This window comes from Ailuropoda melanoleuca, chromosome 5 (assembly GCF_002007445.2).
Source record: "Ailuropoda melanoleuca isolate Jingjing chromosome 5, ASM200744v2, whole genome shotgun sequence".
Classification (NCBI taxonomy): domain Eukaryota; kingdom Metazoa; phylum Chordata; class Mammalia; order Carnivora; family Ursidae; genus Ailuropoda; species Ailuropoda melanoleuca.
The window spans coordinates 113,324,769-113,349,473 of record NC_048222.1 but is presented as its reverse complement, the minus strand read 5'-3'; the positions used below and the strand labels follow the sequence as shown (position 1 = coordinate 113,349,473).

Here is a 24,705-nt window from a genome sequence, read left to right as displayed (position 1 = left end):
GAGGCTGTTTACCTTGTCACCCTTCTTGATGGTTCTGACCTGGAGCTTGCTGATCGCTTTCTTTGCAGCATCTCCCAGTCGGCGCTAAAAAAAAAAAAAAAAAAAATACAACCCAAAACTGCTTGTTAGTAATAAGATGTGCAATTCTTGACTTTTTTTCTGATGGCATTTAATAAAGCAGGGCAGCGATCTCTGAAGTCATGCACAAGTGGCATGAATGTTAAGGACAATGGCTGGGGCGGTGAGAGCTATGCAAAGTGCGTCTAGTAATTGAGGTCTATTAAAGCACTGTCAATGAGAGAAGCTCTTCATGCCCATGTGTTAAGCAAGGGGCAAATGGCCTGGAAAAGTCCCGGCCTACAGTGACTCCAGCACAGGTTACATGTGTGCAGACTAGCACACACACACGCAAGTTTGGTAAGTTGCCACTCTAGCCATTTAATTTGTGACAAGGAGATTGCCAATCTGGACAGCTGGAATAAACGTCATGTCCTCTTTTACACAATCAGGGTTTATTGCTTGTGTACTTCTTTCAGTTTGGAATTTTAAGGAATTTCCTTTGCTTATATAGACCCAGCATAGGTTTGTATATTTCATCTGTACTATCCTTTTCTATCACATTCTTCCATGTCAATTTCACCTCCTCTGTGTATGCTTAAGTGTGGGTGTGCCTATAGGAAAATACATAAAACATACATGTTCAGCTTAGCAAATAATTATAAAGCAAACACCTGTATAACCACTGTCACTCATGTCAAATAACATATTCGCACTCCTTTAAAAAATTTTTGCTTTCAAAATTTTGAAATTCACCTTTTTAAAAAAAATATGTTAGTCACTATACTGTACGTCCTTAGTTTTTGATATAGTATTCCATGATTCATTGTTTGCGTATAACGCCCAGAGCTCCATGCAATACATGCCCTCCTTAATACCCATCACTGGGCTAATCCATCACCCCACCCTCCCCTTCTAAAACCCTCAGTCTGTTTCTTGGAGTCCATGGTCTCTCATGGTTCTGACTCCTCCTCCAATTTCCCCCCTTCATTTTTCCCTTCCTTCTCCTAATGTTCTCCACACTATTCCTTATGTTCCACATGAGTGAAATCATATAATTGTCTTTCCCTGCTTGACTTATTCCACTTAGCATAAATTTTTTTTTGATAGAGAAAGTTGCTATCCTAATAAGAGCTGCAATCATGTGATGATAGGACAGTCAGGAAGATGGGGAGAGGATGGTGAATTAAGTTTTAATTTGTTGAGATTTTCTTGTGTGCTTGTGAGTTTCCTACATGTAACAGCTCCTTCTTAGGCTTGTGTACCACGATCCTGTAATAGACATGTATTTGCAGCAGTGAAACATATTTTAAGGGCTATAATAAATCAGACAAACATTTACGTGGAATAATCACTTGCTTTCACTAATTTTCTTCCTTTTAGAAACAACACTCAAGCTTCTTTCTTTTCTTTAAAATTGTAAACACATACTAGTGAACAGTTAACATATCCTATGTACCATGCTAAAATTTTATATGCAATATCACCTTTATTCTTACAACAACCCTGTGAGGAAAAAAAAATACTATTTTATAGAATGAACTGAGACTTACAGAGCTTAAGTTAATCGTTTATCATAATCATTGAAAGGTCAGTGAGAATCTGAATAAAATTCAGTCTGACTTGAAAGCCAGAGCTAAACCACCACTCTTATTATTCACTAAGCCACGCCATCAACAAACTGGCCAGTCACCCAACCAACTAACCAACACCCACCCAGCCAGCCAGCCAGTAATCAACTGACATTTGGCCAACCAGCCAACCAACCAATATCTAACAAGCCAGCCAACCAGCCAACCTACCAATCAGCAGCAAACCAACACCTGGCCAGCCAGCTAACCAGTCAACCAGCCATTCAGCCAGCCAGCCAAGAGCATCTAACCAACCAAAATCTATTAAGTATTTATCATACGGCACTTCCTCGAGCATACAGCGGTTAAAGTAAACAAGCAGAAGAGAGGTGTCTTCCTTGTTAATTCATTTTCTATTTGATATTTTGTCCTTAGTTTCCAAAATGATTACTGGCAATTTTAACAGAAAAGTAAGTTTGGTTGTTATCTTAAAGGAGACCTACATACAATTGAGATTTATGCAGAAGGCCATGAGTAGCTAGCAAACTAAGGTTGCAGGAAAAACAGGGAGTGTCTGTAATGATAAATACCATGGTGGTGGGTGGACATCGAGTGAGAGGGAAAAACAGGGATGAAACTAAAAAAGGATGGAACTCTCTGTCCTCTTCCTCTAATTACTGCGTGATCATCCTTTGATCTCAATTCAGGCCACTTATTCACGGAGTTCTTCTCCCATGTCTCCCAAGAAAGAAGATCCTTCCAGTCTATATGTTATGGAACCTGGTCCTTCTGCTTCCTAGCACTGTCATAACATTGGCAATTTGACACATGTTTTTATGACCAATCCCTGTTAAGTTTCCTTCATGTAAACTCCCTGAGGGCCAGGTTGTATTTATTTTTGCTTCTCATTGTGTCCCAGCACCTAGAATAAAAGCTGCCTTTGATAACTCACAATCATTCCACATGCATTTTGGATCACTTGGGTTTTGGAAAGAATGGTAGTGAAAGGGGGCACCTGGCTGGCTCAGTCCGTAGAGCATGCAACTTTTGATCTCAGGGTTGTGAGTGTGAGCCCCATGCTGGGGATAGAGAATACTTCAAATAATTTAAAAAATCTCTTAAAAACATAGTAGTGAAAAACACACACAAACTCCTGTTCTTTTTAGCTTACAATCTAATGGCAAGGCCATAAATGGTTGATGAGTAAATAAAACTTAAACCAAAAGATTTTTTTAAGCATGAAAACCATCTGTGAGATCTAGCCAGTTAATGGGAAAATTAATGGACAAACTATAAGCAATATATGTGGTAAGATAAGCAAAGCTGTGATCTTGGCCTTGGCAAAACCAGTCAGTCTCAACCAAGAGCTGCTTTTCATTGAAGAAGCCTGGAGCAGGAATTGAAAGGAATTGAGAAAGGGATACCAGGAGTAAGTTACCAGGAGTTAAGTGCAACAAACCTGAAGAATATTACGTTTAGAATAAGAAATCTGGACCCAAATAAACACACGTTGATTGTTTTTCAGTCAAGAGCTCAGATATTTTTGCAATTGTGTTTAATTATATAATATCTGGCCCCAACAGAATCACTTCAACTGTTTTTTATTTTCAAAGGCTAAGCAGAGCAATTAAGTGGCAAATATTATTTTCAAACAATGGTCACAGAGTATACTCAAAGAGCCACATTTCTTAAGGAGATGAACCAGAAATTATGTTTTCAAATTTTAATTTTATCTAAAACAGTTCTTTTAAAAAACTTTCAGAAATTTTTATTGAAATTCAAAACATAATTGAGTACAATTTTTTTTTTAGTGTAAGTATACCAATGAAGAGAATGGAATTGTTTTTGTTGGGAATAACATTTCCTTTGGGGTTCAGAATTAGTGCTTCCTATCATCAGAATCACTTGCTGATCTGTAATGAGGTTTCATGTACTATACTGAGTACATTGTTTTCTATGCATAATTCTGTGTGATAGATATTACAAGGGAAAAATAATGAAATATAAGGCATAACCCCTATTCTCATGGAACTTATAATCTATTTGTAAAATTACCATTGCAGTGGGAGAGCTACCTTAATAAACACAGTATAGCATTACTGATTTAGGAGAGATGAAATAGTTCATTACAAGTGCCTAAAATAATTTTTAAGACAATTCGTATAGTTCTGAAGAAGGATACATATAAAAAAGTGAAGACAGGCATGTCTTTAATTTTATTAGAAAGTCAGTAGTATGGCTTATGTTAACTTCTTATACTTTCAATATTCATTTTCTTTTTCATGTTACCGTCTCTTAGTATTGTTACTTCATTATATAATAGTTATTTTTTTTGACACAACCCACAAGGAATGTCATTTTTTACAAAAGTTTTTATTTTATTTACCCGGTGCTCATCACAGCAAGTGCACTTGTTAATTTCTATCACCTGTTTCACCCATCCCCTTACCCACCTCCCCTCTGGTAACCATCTGTTTGCTCTTTTTCCCTTTGCTCATTTGTTTTGTTTCTTAAGTTCCACATATGAGTGAAATCATACGGTATTTGTTGCAAATGGCAGGATTTCCTTTTCTATGGCTGAATAATATTCCACGGCATCTATACGCCTCATCTTCTTTATCCATTCATCTATCCATGAGCACTTGGGCTGCTTCCATATCTTGGCTGCTGTAGACAGTGCTGCTATAAACACAGGGTGCATGTGGTGCATGTATCCCTTTGAATTAGTGTGTTTGTATTCTTCAGATAAATACCTAGCAATGTGATTACTGGATCATAAGGTCGCTCTATTTTTAACTTTCTGAGAAACCTCCATACTGTTTTCCACGGCGGCTGCACCAAGTTTGCACTCCCACCAACATTGTAAGAGGGTTCCTTTTTCTCCCACATCCTCACAACATCTGTTGTTTCTTGTGTTTTTGATTTTAGCCATTCCACCAGATGTGCGGTAGTATCTGTCTCATTGTACTTTTGACTTGCATGTCCCTGACAATCAGCGATGAGGCACATCTTTTCATGTGTCTGGTGGCCATCTGGATGGCTTCTTTAGAGAATGTCTGTTCATGTTTCCTGCCCATTTTTAAACTGAATTGTTTTTTGGGTCTTGAGTTTTATAAGTTCTTTATGTATTTTGGATACTAACCCTTTATCAGATATGTCATTTGCAAGTATCTTCTCCCATTCCATAGGTTGCCTTTTAGTTTCATGGACTGTTTCCTTTGCTGTGCAAAAGCTTTTTATTTTCATGTAGTTCCAGTAGTTTATTTTTGCCTTTTGCTTCCCTTGCCTCAGGGGACCTATCTAGGAAAAAGTTGTCAAGGCCAACGTCCGAGAAGTTACTGCCTGTGCTCTCTTCTAGGATTTTTATGTTTTCGGGTCTCACATTAGGTCTTTAATTCATTTTTACCTTTGTGTATGGTATAAGAAAGTGGTCCAGTTTTATTCTTTCGTGTGTTGCTGTCCAGTTTTCCCACCATTTGCTGAAGAGACTGTCTTTTTCTCATTGGATATTCTTTCCTGCTTTGACAAAAATTAATTGACCATATAATTGTGGGTATGTTTCCGGATTTTCTATTCTATTCCATTGATCTATGTGTCCATTTTGCAGCATACTGTTTTGATTACTACAGCTTTGTAATATAATTTGAAGTCTGGAACTGTGATATTTCCAACTTTGCTTTTCTTTTTTTAAGGTTGCTTTGCCTATTCTGGGTCTTCTGTGGTTCCACACAAATTTTAGGATTGTTTATTCTAGCTCTGTGAAAAATGCTGGTGGTATTTTGATAAGGACTGCAATAAATATGTAGATTGCTTCGGGTAGTATAGACATTTTAACAATATTTGTTCTTCCAATCCAGGAGCATGGCATGTCTTTCCATTTCTTTGTGTCATCTTCAGTTTCCTTCATCAGTGTTTCATTGTTTTGAGTACAGGTCTTTCACTTCTTTGGTTAGGTTTATTCCTAGTTATCTTATTATTTTTGGTGTAATTGTAAATGGGACTGTTTCCTTAATTTTTCTTTCTGTTGCTTCATTATTGCTGCACAGAAATGCAACAGATTTCTATAGACTGATTTTGTATCCTGTGACTTTATTGAATTCATTCATCAGTCCTACCAGTTTTTTGGTGGTGTCTTTTAGCTTTTCTACATATAGTATCATATCATCTCCAAATAGTGAAAGTTTTACTTCTTTCTTACTGATTTGGATGCCTTTTCTTTTTGGTGTCTGATTGCTGTGGCTGGGACTTCTAGTACTACGTTGTCTTGTTCCTGACTCTAGGGGAAAAGCTCTAAGTTCTTCCACATTGACGATGATGTTAGTTGTGTGTTTTACATATACAGCCTTTATTACGTTGTGGTATGTTCTCTCTAAAACCACTTTGTTAGGGTTTTTATCATGAATGGATTTTGTACTTTGTCAAATGCTTCTTCTGCTTATTGAAATGATCATATGATTCTTGTTCTTTCTCCTATTGATGTGATGTATCGCATTGATTGGTTTGTGAATATTGAATCACCCTTGCATCCTGAGAATAAATCCCACTTGATCATGGGGAATGATTTTTTAAATGTATTGTTGGATTAGTTTTGACTTGTGGTTACCATTAGGTTTGTATACAACATCTTCTGCATAAAGCAGTCTATATTAAATTTGATGGATGTTTAAGTTTGGACCCATTCTTTCCTCTTCTCCTCCCCACATTCTAGGTATATGGTGTCATATTTTACATCCTTTTATTTTGTGAGTTCTCTGACTGATTTGTTTACAGAAATATTCATTTTTAGTGCTTGTGTGTTTCCTACCTTCATACTGTCATTTTGGGCCTTTCCTTTCCACCCAAAAATCCCCTTTAATATTTCTTGCAGAGCTGATTTTGTGGTCACTATCTCCTTTAGTTTTTGTTTGTCTGGGAAACTCTTTATCACTCTTTCTATTCTGAATGATGACTTGCTGGATAGAATATTCTTGGCTGCAGGTTTTTTCCATTCAGAACTTTGAATACATCATGCCACTCCTTTCTGGCTTGGAAAGTTTTTGCTGAAAAATACCCTGATAACCTTATAGGGTTTCCTTTGTATGTAACTGTCTTCTTTTCTCTTGCTGCTTTTCATATTTTTTCTTCACCACTATATTTTGCCATTTTAATTACTGTGTGTCTTGGTGTGGACCTCCTTGGGTTGATTTTGTTAGGAGATCTCTGTTTCCTTCCCAGATTAGGGAAGTTTTTAGCTATTATTTCTTCATAAATTCTCTGCCCCCTTTTTTCTCTCTCCTTTTTCTGGTACTCTTATAATATGAATGTTATTACATTTGATGGGATCATTGAGTTCCCTAAGTCTATTTTTGTTTTGCATAATTCTTTTTTCTCTCTTTTGTTCAGCTTGATTACTTTCTATTACTTTGTCTTCTAGATCATTAATTTGTTCCTCTGCTTCTTCCAGCCTGCTGTTCATTCCATCAAGCATGTTTCTCATTTTGTTTATTGAGCCCTTTATCTCTGCTATTTCTTATCTCTGTGTTAATGGTTTCACTGATGTCCTCCACTCTTTGCTCAAGTCCAGTGAGTGTCCTTATGATCACTGCTTTAAATTCTCCATCAGGCATGTTACTTATATCCATTTCAATTAAAATGCCAGCCATGGCCTTGTCCTGTTCTACAATTTGGGACAAATTCCCGTTTTCCCATTTTACCTAAGACTCTTTGTCTTTTTGTGTGTGTTAGGAAAGTCAACTATGTCTCCTATTCTTGAGGGTAATAGCTTTATGAAGAAGACGTCCTGTAGGGCCCTGTGGTGTGGTGTCCCATTACCCAGAGCTTGGTGCTTCTGGGAGTGTCTCCCATGTGTGCTGTGTGCACTTTGCTGTTGTGTTCTGACCACTTTATCCTTCAGTCCAGTTGTCTGCAGAGGCTCTCTTTGCCTGTTGTGGGCAGTGTTTGGCTCCTGGCCTGACTGTGGCACATTTTAACTAGGTGTACTCTAGTCTGTTTGTGAAATGAGGCTTGTCACCACTGCCCCTAGAACCAAGGCCTCGCAAAACTCCCAGTTTGGGAGACATAGTGCTGGCAGGAGTTTGGAGCAGTCTTCTAGGGGAGGAGGCCTGATGTACTGGGACTGAGGCAAGCACGACTCAGAAGGGCAGTCCTACTGGTGCACAGAGGGGCAGGGCTTGGTGTAAGCAAGTTAGGGAGCCAGTGCCTGCCAGCAACTTTGTTCCCAGAGAGGTCTCACCTTGAACAATGCCTCTCTGGGACCTGCTCCAAGATGAGCAACTAACCTCCCCACTGTGTGCCCCAGGCCCTCCTCAGATCACTGTTTCCACTTGTATGTCCATAGGCTATTGGCCCTGTCTTTTCTCCAAGAGTGGCCACAAGTCCTCCAAGCTCTCCCAGAGCCAAGCATGCTGAAGTTTAAAACTCCAAGCTTTAGCCCTGCTGGTTGCAAGAACTCATGAAATTCGGGCCCTCTTGCTTTCCCAGACAATTGCTACAGGTATTCATTTTCCCCATGAGCTCCTGTGTATTAGTCTGTCTCTTGTCCTCCTTGACCACGGCTCCCTCCCCACCATGGTGGCCACAATCCATTTCTTCCCCAAACCGTGTCTCCACATTTCTTACTGTGTTTGATGTGGCCTCTTCTCTACCTTTAGTTGCGGAGTTTGTTCTGCCAGTCTTTAGACTGATTCCTGGAGTATTTAAGATGATTTCATAGTTACCTAATTTTAATTGTGGGACGAGGCAAGCCTAAGGTCTTCCCATTCTGCTGCCATACTCCCCTCTATTTAAAACAATTCTTCAGCAAATGAAATATGCCCTTCTTAAATGTGAGCATGAAAGGTAAATTCAAAGACTACTTTAAATTTTGGCCATGCATTTAACTTTACTTTTGGCTATATCTGAGTAAAGATAAGGTGTCTTTAAAAAACATCCCCTTTCTCTCTTCCAGAAAAAGCCATGTCCATGCCCTTTTAAAGGAAAATTCAAGCTGCCTTTATTTAAGGGAAAAAAGGTGTCTATTCAGGAAATGTAAAGCAAGTGGACATTAAAGTGTCAGGGATTATGGCTAACAGCAGAGATAATGGTTAAGGAATCAGACAAATTCCATTTTTGGTATTCTGGTGGCTGAGGGCTGATGAGGTTAAGGAGTTCAGTGGAGGATAAAGTCATTTGAGAGTTCCCAAATTACCAGAATTAACAGACGGAGAAATTAGAGTAAAAAGGAAAATAATCAAGTTCTCTTCAACATCTTCAAGGTCTATGAGGCCTTCCTCCCTGGAAGCCCCAAGATATCAAATGATTCACAAAGGTTGGAAAACATGTTTTCTATAATTATTCTGAAAAATGGTATAATGGCATTCCTTTTCCTTTCCTTTTTCCTATGGAGTCCTTGAGTCAAACCTCATTCCATATGTTATTGAGAGACAATACACATATACCTCATTTGAGGAAGAAAAGGAGAGCATTTTGAAAGAGGCTGATGGGGGATATGAAAGTTTGCCCCACCAGTGGAGAGACAGATGCTCTTGATTCCTGGAGAATACAAAAAAATCAACCTCTGAGATATATATATGAGCATTATGCAACCATGTAGTGCTAGATTTTTTTCGGTAGGAGTTCTAGGTTAACAAAATAAAGGACAAAGCACCATAAAGTTTTAAAAATGCTATGGCCATTTGCATGTAGTCAAATTTTGTTAGTATGTGCATGTCTCTATTTCTTTTTAGGTGACATGAAAATCACACACAGAGATACTGACTCCTGAATTTAAAAAAAATTGTTCCACTTTCAACAGCTGTCAGACCAGTATTTTTGGATTTCTAAAATATAAAGTAAAGAAATAATGAGTAAAACACCAACATTCTTAATAAAATGGCCCAAACAAGTTAGTTGGTTCTTTCTGTCTTTGTGTTTCTTAACTGTGCCAAGTATAAATGAGACCTAGGGGCCATCCTACATTTGTGCAGGTCTTCTGTTTCATGCAGGGCTCCTCCCCGCCCGCCAACCCGGCGGGCTCCTATAGATTTTCCCTACCAAAACTGTACCCAAATCATACCACTCACCAAAGATCGTCAGGAGCGGGACGATCTTGGCAATTAGATTTATCCACCAATGTGATCGGAACAGGTATAAGAAAATATTTACCAGGATTACTGGTTCCTTGACAACAGTGAAGATAAACAGCTTTATGAAAAATAAATACAGAACTATTTATTAACAGAACAAATTCCCACATAGACACCAACAAAGATGGTACTCCAATCAACCCAATACTTAGTTATCTCCTAAATATTTAAGAAACTGAGAAAAATAAGACACTCTCTTTTTGTTCCCCTCTGTGTATAGCACAGAAGTGCAGTGAGGCTGATTAAAAAACAACAACAAAGAAACAAACAAAACAAAACAAAACTAGGAATAAAGGTGCCAAAACATTGCATCAAAATCAAGTTTATGTTTTTTATTTCACTTCACTGGATAATTCTGTTGTCATATTTTCTCCTTTTACCTGGTTATTTTATAACCATGATTATTATCATTACCACCAAGTGGAAAAATAACTAACTGTTCTTATGTTCTAGGTGAAGGAAGGGCACTGTAAGCATAAAAAGAATTGGTCCCAATTTCCTGGAACCTCACATGGCCACAGGTGACTCAAGCTTCCTCCCTTGCTCTAATACATAATAATAATCCTTCCAGACCTGGTTGATATGACAGAAATCTTTCCACAGCTAGTCCAATTTCTATGATATAAGGCACTGTGCTCCATAAATCTAGAAAAATAGATAAAGAATTAGACTATTCTAATGGCCATGGTGACCTCATGGAGTGGTGACTTAAGGCTATTTGCATACATACAACACGAGGTAAAAACATCAGGGTTATTTTTTGTGGAGGGCTGTTAGAGAAGAGAAGCCAATGGCTTGGAAGCTAGAAGATCTGATTTTTAGTCCTATTTTCTGTCACTAGCTGTGTGACTTTGGCAGGTCACTTAAACATCGTGGGCCTTAGTTTCCCTTATTAGTAAAAGGAGGTATGTAAAATAATGCCATTTTCAGCTTTACCAGTTTAGGACTTTCATCCATGCAGAACTGGGGATCAAAGATCCTTTCAGATCTGCATTATCTTCAAAAAAACAAAAAAAAACAAATCCATGGTGAATTACTTCACTGAATATTTCACGGATACAACATAGACTTTGCCTTTCTGGGTCCCCTCCCCCACCGAAGGGCTCCACACTTTCTCCAGATCAACATCAGGGACTATTTTGGTCCTTTTTCTTCAGGAGACAGAAGCATCTCTGGTTGGAGATCTCCTCCCTGGTGGCTGACACTCAACATATTCCCTTCCCTTTTGCTCTCCCTGTAAAATTCAAATTTGTCTTGCATTCCATGACTTTCTTCTTCTAACAGAGCTTCGGTACTGATATGTGCAAATGCAGTCAAAGGGACCTGGGCCATGTATATGCAAATAACAGGAAAAGGTATTCACAGGGAGAGGTGACTCTTTCAAAAAAAACTTGCTTGAATGTCATTATGAGGCCTCACATAAAATAAGGTCTGGTCTCCTTGGATCAGCCTCAAAGGCAATATTGCTTGTGAAAAACAACAAGAACCTTACTTAGTTTCTCTTATCTGCCTGTATTTGAAGTAGCCGCCGTCTACTGGGAGTCCTGTGGTTTCAGGCCACAGACCCGGTCCTTGTGTCCCAGATGGGCTGTCCTAGCAGACAGTGAGACAATGTGCCAGAGCACCACCGGGCATCACCGGAAGGTAGGCTCACCTGCCCCAGCCATGGTGGGAATGCTGCCTGCTGATTCTGCTTTGCCATCCTGTAGGGTTTCTACAAGCAGGATAAGAATTACTACAGGGCAGCAGACGTGGCACTTCTGTGAAATGAGGGACACATGGCACCTTAACCTCCTGGTGGGGAGGGGAGACTGCCCATACTGCACAGTGGTGTTTGGGGTCAGGAGTCTGTCATGGATCCAGTCCTCCCACCTCAGAGTTCAAGGAGAAGTTACTAGTCGGAGGTCATTGGAGGGGTAGAATGAAGATGAATCCTTAGCAACCTCTGTGAAGCCCCCTGAGGTAAAGAATCTTAAACTACACAGCAGAAAGGACGTAATCAATCCTTACTTCTAATGCCAGAAAGGACCAATGTTCAAATCATAGAAAGGTGAGGAGTCCTTCCATTCACTGCTATGATGGAGGTGGGGCTGGCAACCTCCCTATGGGTCAAGTCTCCTCAGTATCTCAATACTGTGGAGGTAGTTTGGTCTTGTGGAAACTACTCTGACTTGAAATCACCAACCTCGCTGCATCCCCGTGGAAAAAAAAAATCACTTGGGACCTGGATGGCTCAGTTGGTTAAGCGTCTGCCTTTGGCTCAGGTCATGATCCCAGGGTCCTGGGATTAAGTCCCTCATTGGGCTCTTTCCTCAGCAGGGAGTCTGTTTCTCCCTCTCCCTGCCGCTCCCTCTGCTTGTGCTCTCTCTCTGACAAATACAGAAATTCTTTAAAAAAATCACTTATCATTTCTCTCTCTCAAATTCATTATATCTAATATCCCTTTAAGTTCTAAAAACTATGATTCTGGGGTCAGGCGGTCAGCATTCTCAACTGCATGAGTAGAATCATGGCCAAGTGTCTTCTTCCTCCCAATTCCTACAACTGTGCTCTCTCATCCACTGCCTTCTGGGAATGGGGGTTCACAGGGGGAGATGTGTCCAGGCTATGCATCGAGAAGTCCACCCTGCTGCCATCGGTGAGCTATTTTCTTAAAGTTCTCATCCAGGGGCATCGCGAAGACTCATGAGGAGAGAAAGAGAATGTCACAGTATTTAGAAGTCACCCAGACATGTGTCAAATGGCCACTGAAATGTTGTTCCTCATCATTACAGGACCTTTCTATTTCTGAAAAGTGGGTTGTGGCTTGCATCTTCCCTTCCCACACCATCTTGGTGCCTTTACCAGTAGCCTGCTTCCTTCCACAGGTGCAAGTGTGGTAGAAAAGGCCTCCTTTACCTCGGCCCCCTTCCCTCAGCTTCCTCTCCTGGCCCGCTTTCTTTGCTGGGGCTGGCTTAGCCACTGTTCCAAACTTCATCGTTCAGATCTGGTTCCTGCCTTCAAATGCTTCTGTGCTCTTCCTACATTGACTTGTCCTCTGCCTCATGGTTCTGCCCTGCCTAAGACCCTGATTCTACTTTGCTCCAAAATCACAGATTCAAACCCTATTTACTTTTTTTTTTTTTGCTTCAATAACAGAAATTTATTGTCTCAAAGTTTTGGAGGCCAGAAGTCCAAGATCAAGGGGTCTGTGGGGTTGGTTCCTTCTGAGGGCCGTGAGGGAGAATCTGTCCCATGCTTCTTGCCTAGCTTCTGGTGGTCTGCCGGCAATCCTTGGCTTGAAAATGTATGGTCCCATCTCTGCCTTCATCTCCATACAGCATTCTCCCTGTATGCATGTCTGTGTCCAGATTTCTCCCCTTTATAAGGAAACTAGTCATACTGGATTAGGATCCCAACCTACTCCAAAATGACCTCATCTTAAATAATGATGCCTGCAATAATCCATTTCCAAATAAGGCCACATTCTGAGGGACGCAGGGCTAGGGCTTCAACATATGAATTTTCAAGGGGACATGATACAACCCATAACACCATGCAGTGGAGTAATACTCAGCCATAAAAAGAAAGAGGAAGCTCTTAATGAAATGGTATGGGGACATCTCTAAGATGCAAAAAACATGTATATATTTGTGTACGTTCATAAAAATATCGCTGAATGTTTACACCAGAGATCACTACCATGGGTGTCTCTAGGGAAGTACCTGGGTTTCTGGAGAAGAAGGGTGGGAAACAGAATTTTCAGTCCATAATTTTTTATTCTCCTCGTATTTTGAACCATGGGAATATACTATTCATTCAAAAATTATATTTCAGCATAATGGAGCAAATGCAATCAGACTGCTAACCACCCTCAGGAAGGATTATACCAATTTAGGAAGCCCCCAACCCTACGTACAGAGCCCTTTACACCCTTCCTTCCCCAGGATTGGTTTTTAGCAGGTTTGTTTTTTCCTAAATTGACAGGCAAAATAAAATCATATCTGATTGTTTAATTTGCTTACCCTTACAGCGTCCTCCTCCAAGGACCACCTGCCCTCCTTAGATGAAGTATTATCTTTTTTGTGGAGTTTTTGTTCATCGCAGGAACATATTCTCTATCAAAGAAATTCACCTTTTGAATTTGCCATACATGTTGGTAATGTTTTTACTGTCAGTGAGTTCCTTTCACACATGGGAGATTTCAATGCATGTGTAAAATCTACGTGTGGCAGGTGCAGTGTGAGCTGCCAGAGAGACAGGAGTGAACCTGTGGAAATGTGAATTATCAATGGTTCTTAGGGACTTCTCACGGTCCCTGGGAAAAGGTCTAAAAGGAACAGCAGCCCTCCCACCATTCTCATTTCTGGTAGAAATCTTTTTCTGGTAGAAATGATATCTTTTTTTCCCAGAAGTCCTGAGTGAAGTTACATCTAAAATGATAATCAAAAATAGTGAGCACTTTTCTGGTGCTTATTCTGTGAGCCAGAGAAGAATGGCATCTCCAGTAGAAGACCAGCAGCTGGGCTTGGACCAGCAGGTGCCAAAGACGTTCTCAGGACAGAGCATTTCAAAGATGCTAAAGATCCCAGCTTTAACACTGCCAAGCTGTGTGTCCTTGGGCAATTGCTTACCTTCTCTGTTTCTTCACCCATAGAGTGGGGTGATACATACAGTGCCTTCATCATAGAGCTGTTAAGAAACAGTATATCTATATCTATATCTAACTCTTAAATCAGAGCAAACTCTGTTTACTTTTAAGTAGTCCCAGCTCCTGATAGACACCCCAGATTTGACAGTATTCTATATCCTCACCTAAACTGCCTGGGAGAGCCACATTTACATCTGGGTTTACGCGTGATTATGCAACAGCACACTCTGGGATTCCTCAGAGATGAGGCTCCAGTGGGCTGGAATGTGACATTATGAAAAGCAGTCCCCTCGAGGTCCTGTGCTCTGTGATGACCTGCCCTAACCTGGAGGGGCCGCTTCAACAGCCTCTTACACATCACAGGGCTTGTTCAGAAATGGGAATCAGGAGTCTGGCCACCTCCTTCAGTTCTGCGGAAACAATGAGGCTGATAGACCAGGGTCTCCAAAGGACGCTGGCCTGAAAGAAATGAGGACAGGGCTGTACAAAAGACAAGCATCATGAGCGAAGAAGGTCCTTGCAGACCCGTGGACCCTGAGCAGAGGAGCAGTGGCTCCAGATGGAGTGTGAGGCCATGATTGGTCTCTGCAAACCAGCCTCTTGTTTACCTCCCTCTGGTTTACCACCCTCTGGGCGCCGGCATGCACGGGAAAGTGAGGTGTGAGGCAAGGAGGAAATGGCTTCAAATAGTGATATGAACTGGAGAGAAAATTAAAAAATACATAAAATAATATGCCAGAGGGAGAGAGAGTGGGGCCTGAGGCCACATTAGCATATATCGAACTGTCTTGAGCTGTCTTCAGAACTCTTCTCCTGGATGCTCTCTCTCCAGGGGAGCTCCTCCTGTCCTGGCCATGTAAATGGCATCTATGTACCCATATTTCTGTCTCTAGCTCTTCTTCTCTCCTGACCTCCAGACTTGCATGTCATAATACCCGGCATCTATGTTAGGGATGTGGTAGATAGAACAGTCTTCTCAAATGTAACGTCTCCAAACCTGAATTCAGAGTTCCCCACCCCTCAGGGTCTCTTCTCCTGTCTTTCCCATTTCAGCGCAGGCCGTGAAAACAGACCTAACTGCATCCTTGATTCTTTCCTTTCTTTCGCACATATGGTAAACATGTCCTTTATTATCCAAACTATCACTCTTGAGAGTAAAATGGGGAGTTATTAATAATTAGGCTGGTATAACAGGTATAAACTACGATATATTCTTTATAGTCTACATTTTACTCAGAGGATTTTAAAATACTGTCCTAATCGGATTCCTTCTGACTTCTCGCTCACTCTGGTCCAAATCTGTCACCCGTCATCTGACTACTGGACTACCCTCTGAGTGAGTTCTGTTGATTTTCATGTGTATTGCTCGTTGATGCCACCACAGTGCAAGCTATGTAAAGGCGGTGTCCTTGTCTATGCAACAAATGTGGAAAACAACTTTTCTTATATCTAGCACAGAAACTTCTGGAAGACTTGGAAGGGAAGTGTTAAGAGTTGCTGCCTCTGGGGAGAGCTGGAGGAAGGGAGGTTGATAAAGGGAGTTTGAGGTGGAAAGAAATTTACTTTTCAATATACACCCTTTTATTTGCTTTTTAAAAAATACTGTGTGCACACACTATTATTGTTAATTAAAAACCACTGCTACATGGGGAATTAACCCCCAAGAAAGCCAGATTCTTTCTCTGTAGTCCATTTATATGCTTTCCTTTTCCCATAACTCTGGAGAAAAGATGGAAAAAGATCCCATTTTGTTTCAAACTGTGTCATCTAAGCTAAAAACCCATATTTAGACTGAAATCTTTGTGAGTTATAGAATTGAGCTATTTAAATGTAAGGGGGGGTATTATTTTCTCAGAATTGTCTTATCTATTAAAGGTGATCCAGTTAACAATTGTCTAATAGGTCACACATATTTTCTCATTCGACACCCCTTGGATGGGGCTGACACGTGATCAGTCTCACTTTACATGTGAGGAAGGACAGGAATAGAAAGGTAAAGAACCTAACCTGTGCAAACTCACAGACCCAGGAATCATCAGGGCACAGACTGGAATCCAGATCTGTCTAACTCCAAAGCTGGTGTCTGTGATGATTACCTTGTGCTAGATTTATCTTTGCGTAACTGCATTAGGAAATGCAGCACACCAGCCCAATCTCTCCACTTTCAATTCTACCCTTATTCTCCATGTCACCATCTAAAAGACCCTGGGGTGTGAGGCTACTAACATATAGATTATCTAGCAAGTCTTCCTCCAAGGGAAGCTGCAGTGAAATGATCTTCTCCAGGTACAGTAAGACATGAGGGCTAGTGATCATGTGAGATGATGGTGACTTTCCTTCAGTTGCGATCTGCACAAAGCCAAGCAGAGATTGGGGTGCTCACCTGCCTAATTCAAGTTCAGTCTCTCTTGCATATACCTGAATGTCTGGATACTTCACCAATGCAACACTAAGCCTTTGATATTCCATTTTAGGTTGTGAGCCTACCTCTAACCTGAGAGCCAATCTTTCTGAAGGGCCAGTAATGCTTTAATAAAAATAAATAAGTTAACCTGAGGCTTATTATAGCTATAGCCTGCCCAGCTGAAGCTCTCTATCAAATGGAATGGAACGCTGTCCATCAAAGGAGAAATTTTTTTCTAAAGGAAATTATATGTTCTTATTCCATCCATCAAAGGGCCAAAGTACAGTGCCTATTTTGATCAGGAAATGGTGCTAACTTTTAACATGATCCCAATTCGCTGAGTGACCCCGAGGGTAACATCTTCCAATTTGAGGAAAGTTAATAAAATGGGAGCAGAGTAAAAACTGAAACGCTATGAACCACTTCCATACCATCTGCTTCCAATTTTCACACAAATCACAGAGTATGTGTACGCCTAGAGACATGCAAACTCAATCTACCTGCACAAAGTGAACCAATGATGGAAATAAGTAATCAACTAATAAATTCAAGGTTAAAATTTCATGCTTGACTCAATTGTCTAATAATGACTTGGACTATCTATAGACTCAAAAAAACAGGGCTACCATTTTCATTTATCATTATCAAATTAGCTAGGTATCCTAGCAATAACTGACTTACACATGTATAGTTTATATAATGTAAACTTTAGCAACAAGTGAAACTGAACATATTAGTTCTATATTTTCACTGTCTTGTGTCTGACTGGCAGTTAGTGTCCACTTAAATCCCAAATATTCAATAAAAGTGGTAAAGTGGATTTGTAAGTAGTCATCAAGGAATCTGCATGATAGTAATAATGGGTACTATTCATTGAAAGTTGAAAAAGTGATTAGCATCATGCTCAGAGGCTTTGAAAAATAATATACATTAACTCATATAATTTTTACTATAACCATAAGAGGACGGTATATTTCCATTTAGTTCAGAAAACTAAAGCATGAAGAGAGTAAGTAATTTGCTCATGTTTGGTAAGTGGTGGAATTGGACTAATAAATAACCACTAAAAATCATGTTTTAAAGATTATTTAATGACGGGAAAATGCTCTCCAATTATTTAAAAAATAGGACTGAAAACTTATATGTGTATTTGTGTCTCATACATAGACACACATAGAAAATATGTGTGACATATTAGACAGTTGTTAACTGGATCACGTTTAATAGATAAGGCAATTCTTAGACACATACGATGACAATTTACCAAATATATATTTAGGTGGTTACAAAACCTGAAAGGTATCTTACCTTTCCTGGGGGTAATGGGTGATTTGTCTTCTCTTTGAGTAATTTTTTTGAATGCCAAAATTTGTTAGACTGAGCATGTATCTTTTGACAATCAGATAAGAAGTAGGAAGATCAGTAGGAGAAGAAAGGGAAGAAGTAAGGGGGGTAAACAGAAGGGGGAATGAGCCATGAGAGACTATGGACTCTGGGAAACAAGCTGAGGGCTTCAGAGGGGAGGGGTGTGGGGGAATGGGATAGACTGGTGATGGGTAGTAAGGAGGGCATGTATTGCATGGTGCACTGGGTGTTATACGCAACTAATGAAGCATCGAACTTTACATCAAAAACTAGGTATGTACTGTATGGTGACTAACATAATATAATAAAATATATTATAAAAAAAATTCCAATAGGTAGTTTCTAGATGTGTGACTTTAGGCAAGTTATTCTCTTATTACCTTGTCTACGAAATGCAAAAATAAACCACAAGGTAAATTTCCTTTAAAAAAAAAAAAAAGAAAAGCGGTAACAAATGTTTTTAGAAATTGTCCAGAAGCTATAACAAATTTAAACAAACTAATTGCCATTAAATAGGAAAAGTCAAGGAGTTGTCTTCTTAAACAACAATCCAGACCTTACTGGCTTGTAGAAATTTTCTACTAATACTTTAAGAATCAGCTAATTCTAGTCCTATTTAAAATGCTCTTGAGCTGGACTGTCCAATAGAACTTTCCATGATGATGGGAATGGCTACCAAATGGCAGTGCATATATAGGACATTCGAAATGTAGGTAGTGTAACTGAGAAGCAGAATTTTAAATTTTATTTTATTACAATTAACTTAAATTTGCATGTGCACAGGGCTAGTGGCTACCGTGTTGGACGTTGCAGCTCTAGACCACAAAAAATGGAGGAAAATTTGCAAATTCCTTAAAAAAGCCAGTATAACTGTTACCTGAACATGATAAAAATGTAAACTGTGGATGAATTTCACATACAAATATCAGGGTAAAAAATAAATAAAATACAAATACAATCTAGCATGTGTTAGAAGAATAGTAGGATTAGAAGAATAGGAAGATTTAGGATGGTCTCATATTGGGAAATCCATTAATATAATACACTCCTATTAACAGATGAAGAGAAAAACTCAGACCACAGCTGTTGAAAAGGCATTTGTTAAAATTAAACCTCCATTTCTGATTAAAAACTCTGAATGAGGGACGCCTGGCTGGCTCAGTGGATTAAGCATCTGCCTTCAGGTTGGGTCATGATCTCAGGGTCCTGGGATCGAGCCCCACATTGGGCTCCTTGCTCAGCAGAGAATCTGCTTCTCTCTCTGCCTCTGACCCTCCTCCCAACTTGGGCTCTCTATCTCAAATAAATAAATAAAATCTTTAAAAAAATACAAAACTCTGAATGAAATAAGACTAACCTGCATTTACATAACACAAGAAAATACATATCTCGATCTAGAAAACTATATGGGAAAATAACAAAATGGAGCAATGATAAAAAAAAAATCCCATTAAACTCAGGATGTTCCTATTAAATGCTTAATGAAGAGGAATATATTCAGCATTACCACTATTACTTTAGTTGATTCTGGAGGTACAAGCCAATGAAATTAGGTAATAGGAAAAAAATAAGAGGTTCAAAATTTGGAAGAAGTAAAATATCACTAACTGTGCATATTATTAACGTGATCCTGATAAATGAATACAAACAATCACAAATACTTCAATATAGTGGTTAAGAGCATGGACTCTAAAGCCCTGCTGTTGGTTCAATTACTGGCTTTATTAATAACTATCTGTGTGACACTGAGCAAGCTATTTAATCTCTTTGTTTCTTCTGTAAAATGGGGACAATAAAATCCTATCAAAGGGTTGTTAAGACTATTAAGTATGCAAATATATACAGAATTCTTAGAACATGCCTGCATATAATACTAGTGAGTATTACCATTAGTATTAAGGTAATACTAAGGGATGTTATAATCATTGCAAAATTATTACAAATTATAAAATATATAAACTATAAAATATGTAAACTATAATGTTCAAAATAAAAAGTACAAAAATCAAAACACTTCCTATATGAAAAAGGATATTTCATCTATAATAGCAACACAATTATTAAATACCTAGGAATAAACATAAAAATGTGTATGATAAAATAAGAATATTTAAAAATGCTAGTAGGGGACAAACAGAATCACTGAATAAGGGCAAACATATACTAAGCAAGATTCAACAACTTAAGGTTATAAATTATTCTATAAACTTAAAAAACAGATAAAAGTGATTCTAAACTTATATAAAAATACACATAAAAAGTGAAGGCAGAGCAATAAAGGAAGATTAGCATGAACAGATATGAGACAATATTACAGTGCTAAAGTACTCAAAATAGTATGATATTAGAGTATGAATAGATTATGGTAGAGTTTCGAGGTCACAGAAATAGAACCAAATACGCATGGTATTTATTTATTTATTTTATTGAATATTTAATTTATTTATTTGTGAGAGAGTGAGAGAGAGAGTTTGAGAGAATGAGTGGGGGGAGGGGTAGAGGGAGAAGCAGACTCCCTGTGGAGCAGGGAGCCAGACATGGGACTCAATACCAGGACCCTGGGATCATGACCTGAGCCGAGGGCAGATGCTCAGTGACTGAGCCATCCAGGTGCCCTACATATGGGTATTTAATATATGCTGAATGGGGATACTGCATATGAGGGGGGAAGATTAATTACTGAACAAATACGAGTTATAAAAACTGGTAGGTAGGCCATCTCAAATAATGTTGGCTCTCTATCTGATTTTTTACACTGAGATAAATTCTCTGTAAAGACTTAATCATAAAAGTGAAATAAAAAGTAGTGGATGGAAATATGAGAGAATGTTTTTCTAAGGTCTTGGTCTATAGAAGATCTTATTATACAAATCTTAGGAGTTATATAAAAAGATAAATTCAATTATATAAAACCCCCAAACTTCTGCATGTCAAAAAGCACCAGAGATAAATCAAAGGCAATTACAAATTGGGAAAATAAAATTGAATCTTATGTCACTTAACTCCTTTGACTAATAGTCTTCTCTTAAATTCTTTGACTTACACACGAGTAAGAAAATGACCAACAACTCAACCGAAATGTGGTCAGATAATATAAGCAGGTATTCCAGAGAAAAAAATTCTCTTTTTCTATTTTACTTGAAAAGATGTCCAACATTATTTGTGATAAGAAAAATGTGATACCATTTTTAACAACAAATTGCATGCACCAAAAGCTTTAACATTCTTTTGCTAAGGATGTGGGAAAACAGTATTATTAGTATATTAATGTATATTTAAGTATTATCCTAATGTTTACATTAGTATAAACAATATTAGTATATCATTGGTTAATGTAAAATTTGATTCAACCTTTTTGGCAGACTTTGGGCGGTATCTATCATAGGTTTATATATATATTATTGCCCTACCTATTAAACTTCCAGAATTTACCTTAGAGGTATACACACAAATGTGCTCAGTACCACATGTACATTTTTTGTTGTTGTTGTTTTGGTAAGAGAAAACATGTTGGTAAGAGAAACTGGTTTAATAAATGTGAAATATGCAGGAAATGAAATGTTATACAGTCATTAAAAATGAGAAGGCAGCTTGGATTGAGTGTGGAGATGAATAATTCCAAGAAGTGAGAAATAAGGGTACAGAATTAAGTGTGCTATCGTTTGTTAAAAAATGTGTGTTTGTAAGCACATAAAATATCCCTGGAAGAGAAGCTATTCCAGGAAGATGGCTGGATAACTGAGAGACAGGCATGGGAAGACAATTACTTTTAACTGCACAACATTTTATATCTTTTGCATTTTATACCATGTATCTCATATATGTATATATATGACATATATATCTTTTGCATTTCATCATATATATATATATATAATCTGTTCCAAAATTAATTGGTTTTTAAAACAGCTTTTATTTTTTATCTCCTTTTCTTCTTCCATTCGCCAGAAAATCCTGACTCTTCCCACACAATGTTGCCACATGAGCACAATCTCAGCTCACTCCCCTTTCTCCCTTTATTATGTGCCCAAATAAATAACTGTCCAAAAAACGTGGGACAAAGCACCTCATGCCACAGAATAATACTAGTAAAACATCAAATTGTGTATTTGGAAAAGAGCTGAAAAACTATATGGCAAATGGGAACAATGTTTATCTTGAGTGGGGGGATAACAGGTAATTTTGGTTTTATCTTGGTATTTTCTGTGATTCCCAAAGTTTATAGAGTTAATATGTATTACTTTTGTAATAATTTTTAATTTTTTTTTAAAAAGCTTTTTGCTACTCACCTGGTTCCTGTCCCTGGCATTTGCATATCGAAACCTCTGGATGTAATAAAAGACCAGCCACGCGAGGGATATGATCATCAGGACGATGAAGGAGATGGAGACAAACACAACCGAAGTGCGGCTCACGTATTTCTGCAAGTTCCGGGTCCCGATGGTGATGTACATGGTCACCGTGATGTTCCTTTCCAGCAGGCTTACTATCTCCTTCCCTTTTGGCTCAGGAATCATTATTGCCACAATGTCTTCTACACCTGTTGTGACAGGGGCAAGGAGGGGGTAACAAGGATGAGGGGAGAAGAGAGAGAGGGAGAAAATCATAGTGAAATGTCTAGACAAAGTGACTCGGAGCCATATAATGACCCTACTTTTGACAATTCAATGCCAGATCTAATAGCCAACTCTAATTCTAAGATCTCACAGCCAGAAACGGAGTCAAATTCTCAACCTCTTTCAGCTACCTTGTATATGAAAAAAGAATCTAAATTGAATTCATGACCCTTCCCCCTAACCCAGTTTACAGTTCTCTGGGGCACTTCACAGACCCCCAAGGAGGGGAAGAGGCACCTTCTACCCCGTGGGAGAAGGGTAAAATGCCCAATTCTGTACCGTCCATCTGCGAACCCTCCCTTCCCCCTCACGACACTAGGAATACTCAAATACAGATCTCTGTCATTTCTAAGGCAATTTTCTCCTACACTGAGTACCCGAAGTAACCCCAAATGGGTTTCTTGACAAGCTCTAATGATCTGTAAACATAATATTGTGGTCTCAGAACTATTTCCTGCTTATTTTATCTAATTCAATGTAAACAGCTTGGGTCTCCTCATACTCAGCAAAGAGGGAAGATGCAGCCTGCACAGATAATTTCAAAATTGTTTTACGTCAACTTTCAAATATTCCTACCCCCATGCCTATTATTGGAGAGTGTGCGGCCAAAGTAGCAATTTTGGGGGGTCGGAATTACCCTGGATCATTGTCCCTATTCTTTACGATGCCACAGGAGGCACAGTCTCTACAGGGAGTCTTTAGTAAGGGTACGATACCAACTCAACATGCCATGTGGCTGGTACTTGAACTAGAATATTGATTTCAATTTCACCAGGACAGGTTCTCTGGTATCATCCCAATTCATGCCCACAAAGCTCTTCTTGAGCCCTACTTCCATATGCAAATAGCCCATCACCTGGGGGGTCACTGCAAATTAAAGGGAGCAAATTTGCAATTAGGATGTTGCAGATTCAGGGCAAAATTAACCACAGCTAGGCTATCGCTGCTTCGGGCTGGCCTTGTTTGCGTGCTGAGGTCTGTCAGCTGGATGACCTACCAGATTACATTTGCTCAGAGTGTTGCAAGCTCTTAGAGGCTACTTAGGGCTTTCACTTGACCTTGAGCTCTATGCAAGTTTTCAATCCTAAATTCCTTGCTGGTATTTCACTGAGTAAATACTTTAAAAGCTAACTACGTACAAGGGTATCTAAGTGTGCTACATCGATTACGTATTTTTAAAAATTCCTAAGACTTTTGTGTTGGCCCAATGGTAAAATCGCAAAGCCACAGAGGATCTAGATTTAGCTGTTATTTCTGGGAATTACTGAAACTGATGGCTTGAATTTCAATTCTGCAGAATTTACTGACAATTCTGATGCCCCTTCTCTTTTCATGTTTACTTTGGGTAATGGCTGCTTGTGGTCTGAGGTTTTGTGAGGGATTAAGGCTGCTGACAGGTTTTGTCTCTACAGAAATACGATCTTCTGTGTATACTGGACTAATCTGGCCTGGTGAGGCTTTTCCAGGGCTATAGTTATTTTATAGGTATTTAAGTAGTGGTAGAATAATAATTTTTCATTTAATTTACTTCCTTATTTATATTTTTAAAGCATGTCTTATTCAGGACTCGGGAACTAGACTTCTGACGATGGGACCTTGGGGTTATTATGAGACTTTGTGTGCTCAGACTTGCATACATTCTACACTTTTCATTCCTAGTCCAGTCCTTTTTATTTTATTATTTATTTTTATTGAAGTATGGTGGCCATCCAGGGCTGTATTCCTTTCAGATGTACGACATAGTGACCTGACAATTCAATTCTATACATGATGCTATGCCCACCATGATAGGCTTTTACAACTCTTAGTAGTCTAATTTTATTAATGTATTCCGTTCTGGCTTCTGGTTTTGATTCTCTGCTTAGAAAGCTCTTCTCCACTCAAGATGATAGAAAGACTCATCGAAAATTGCTTCTCAAAACACGGTTTTATGTTTTAC

At 38.9% G+C, this 24,705-nt stretch overlaps 1 protein-coding gene across 1 annotated transcript in view; it reads right to left on the bottom strand.

Moving 5' to 3' along the window:
- Positions 1-24,705, bottom strand: part of RNF150 (ring finger protein 150) — a 261,007-nt gene that overhangs the window by 93,302 nt on the left and 143,000 nt on the right. The window contains 2 exon segments of the mRNA XM_002926991.4: positions 13-84; positions 22,440-22,690. Coding sequence (XP_002927037.2) covers positions 13-84; positions 22,440-22,690 — 323 coding nt within the window.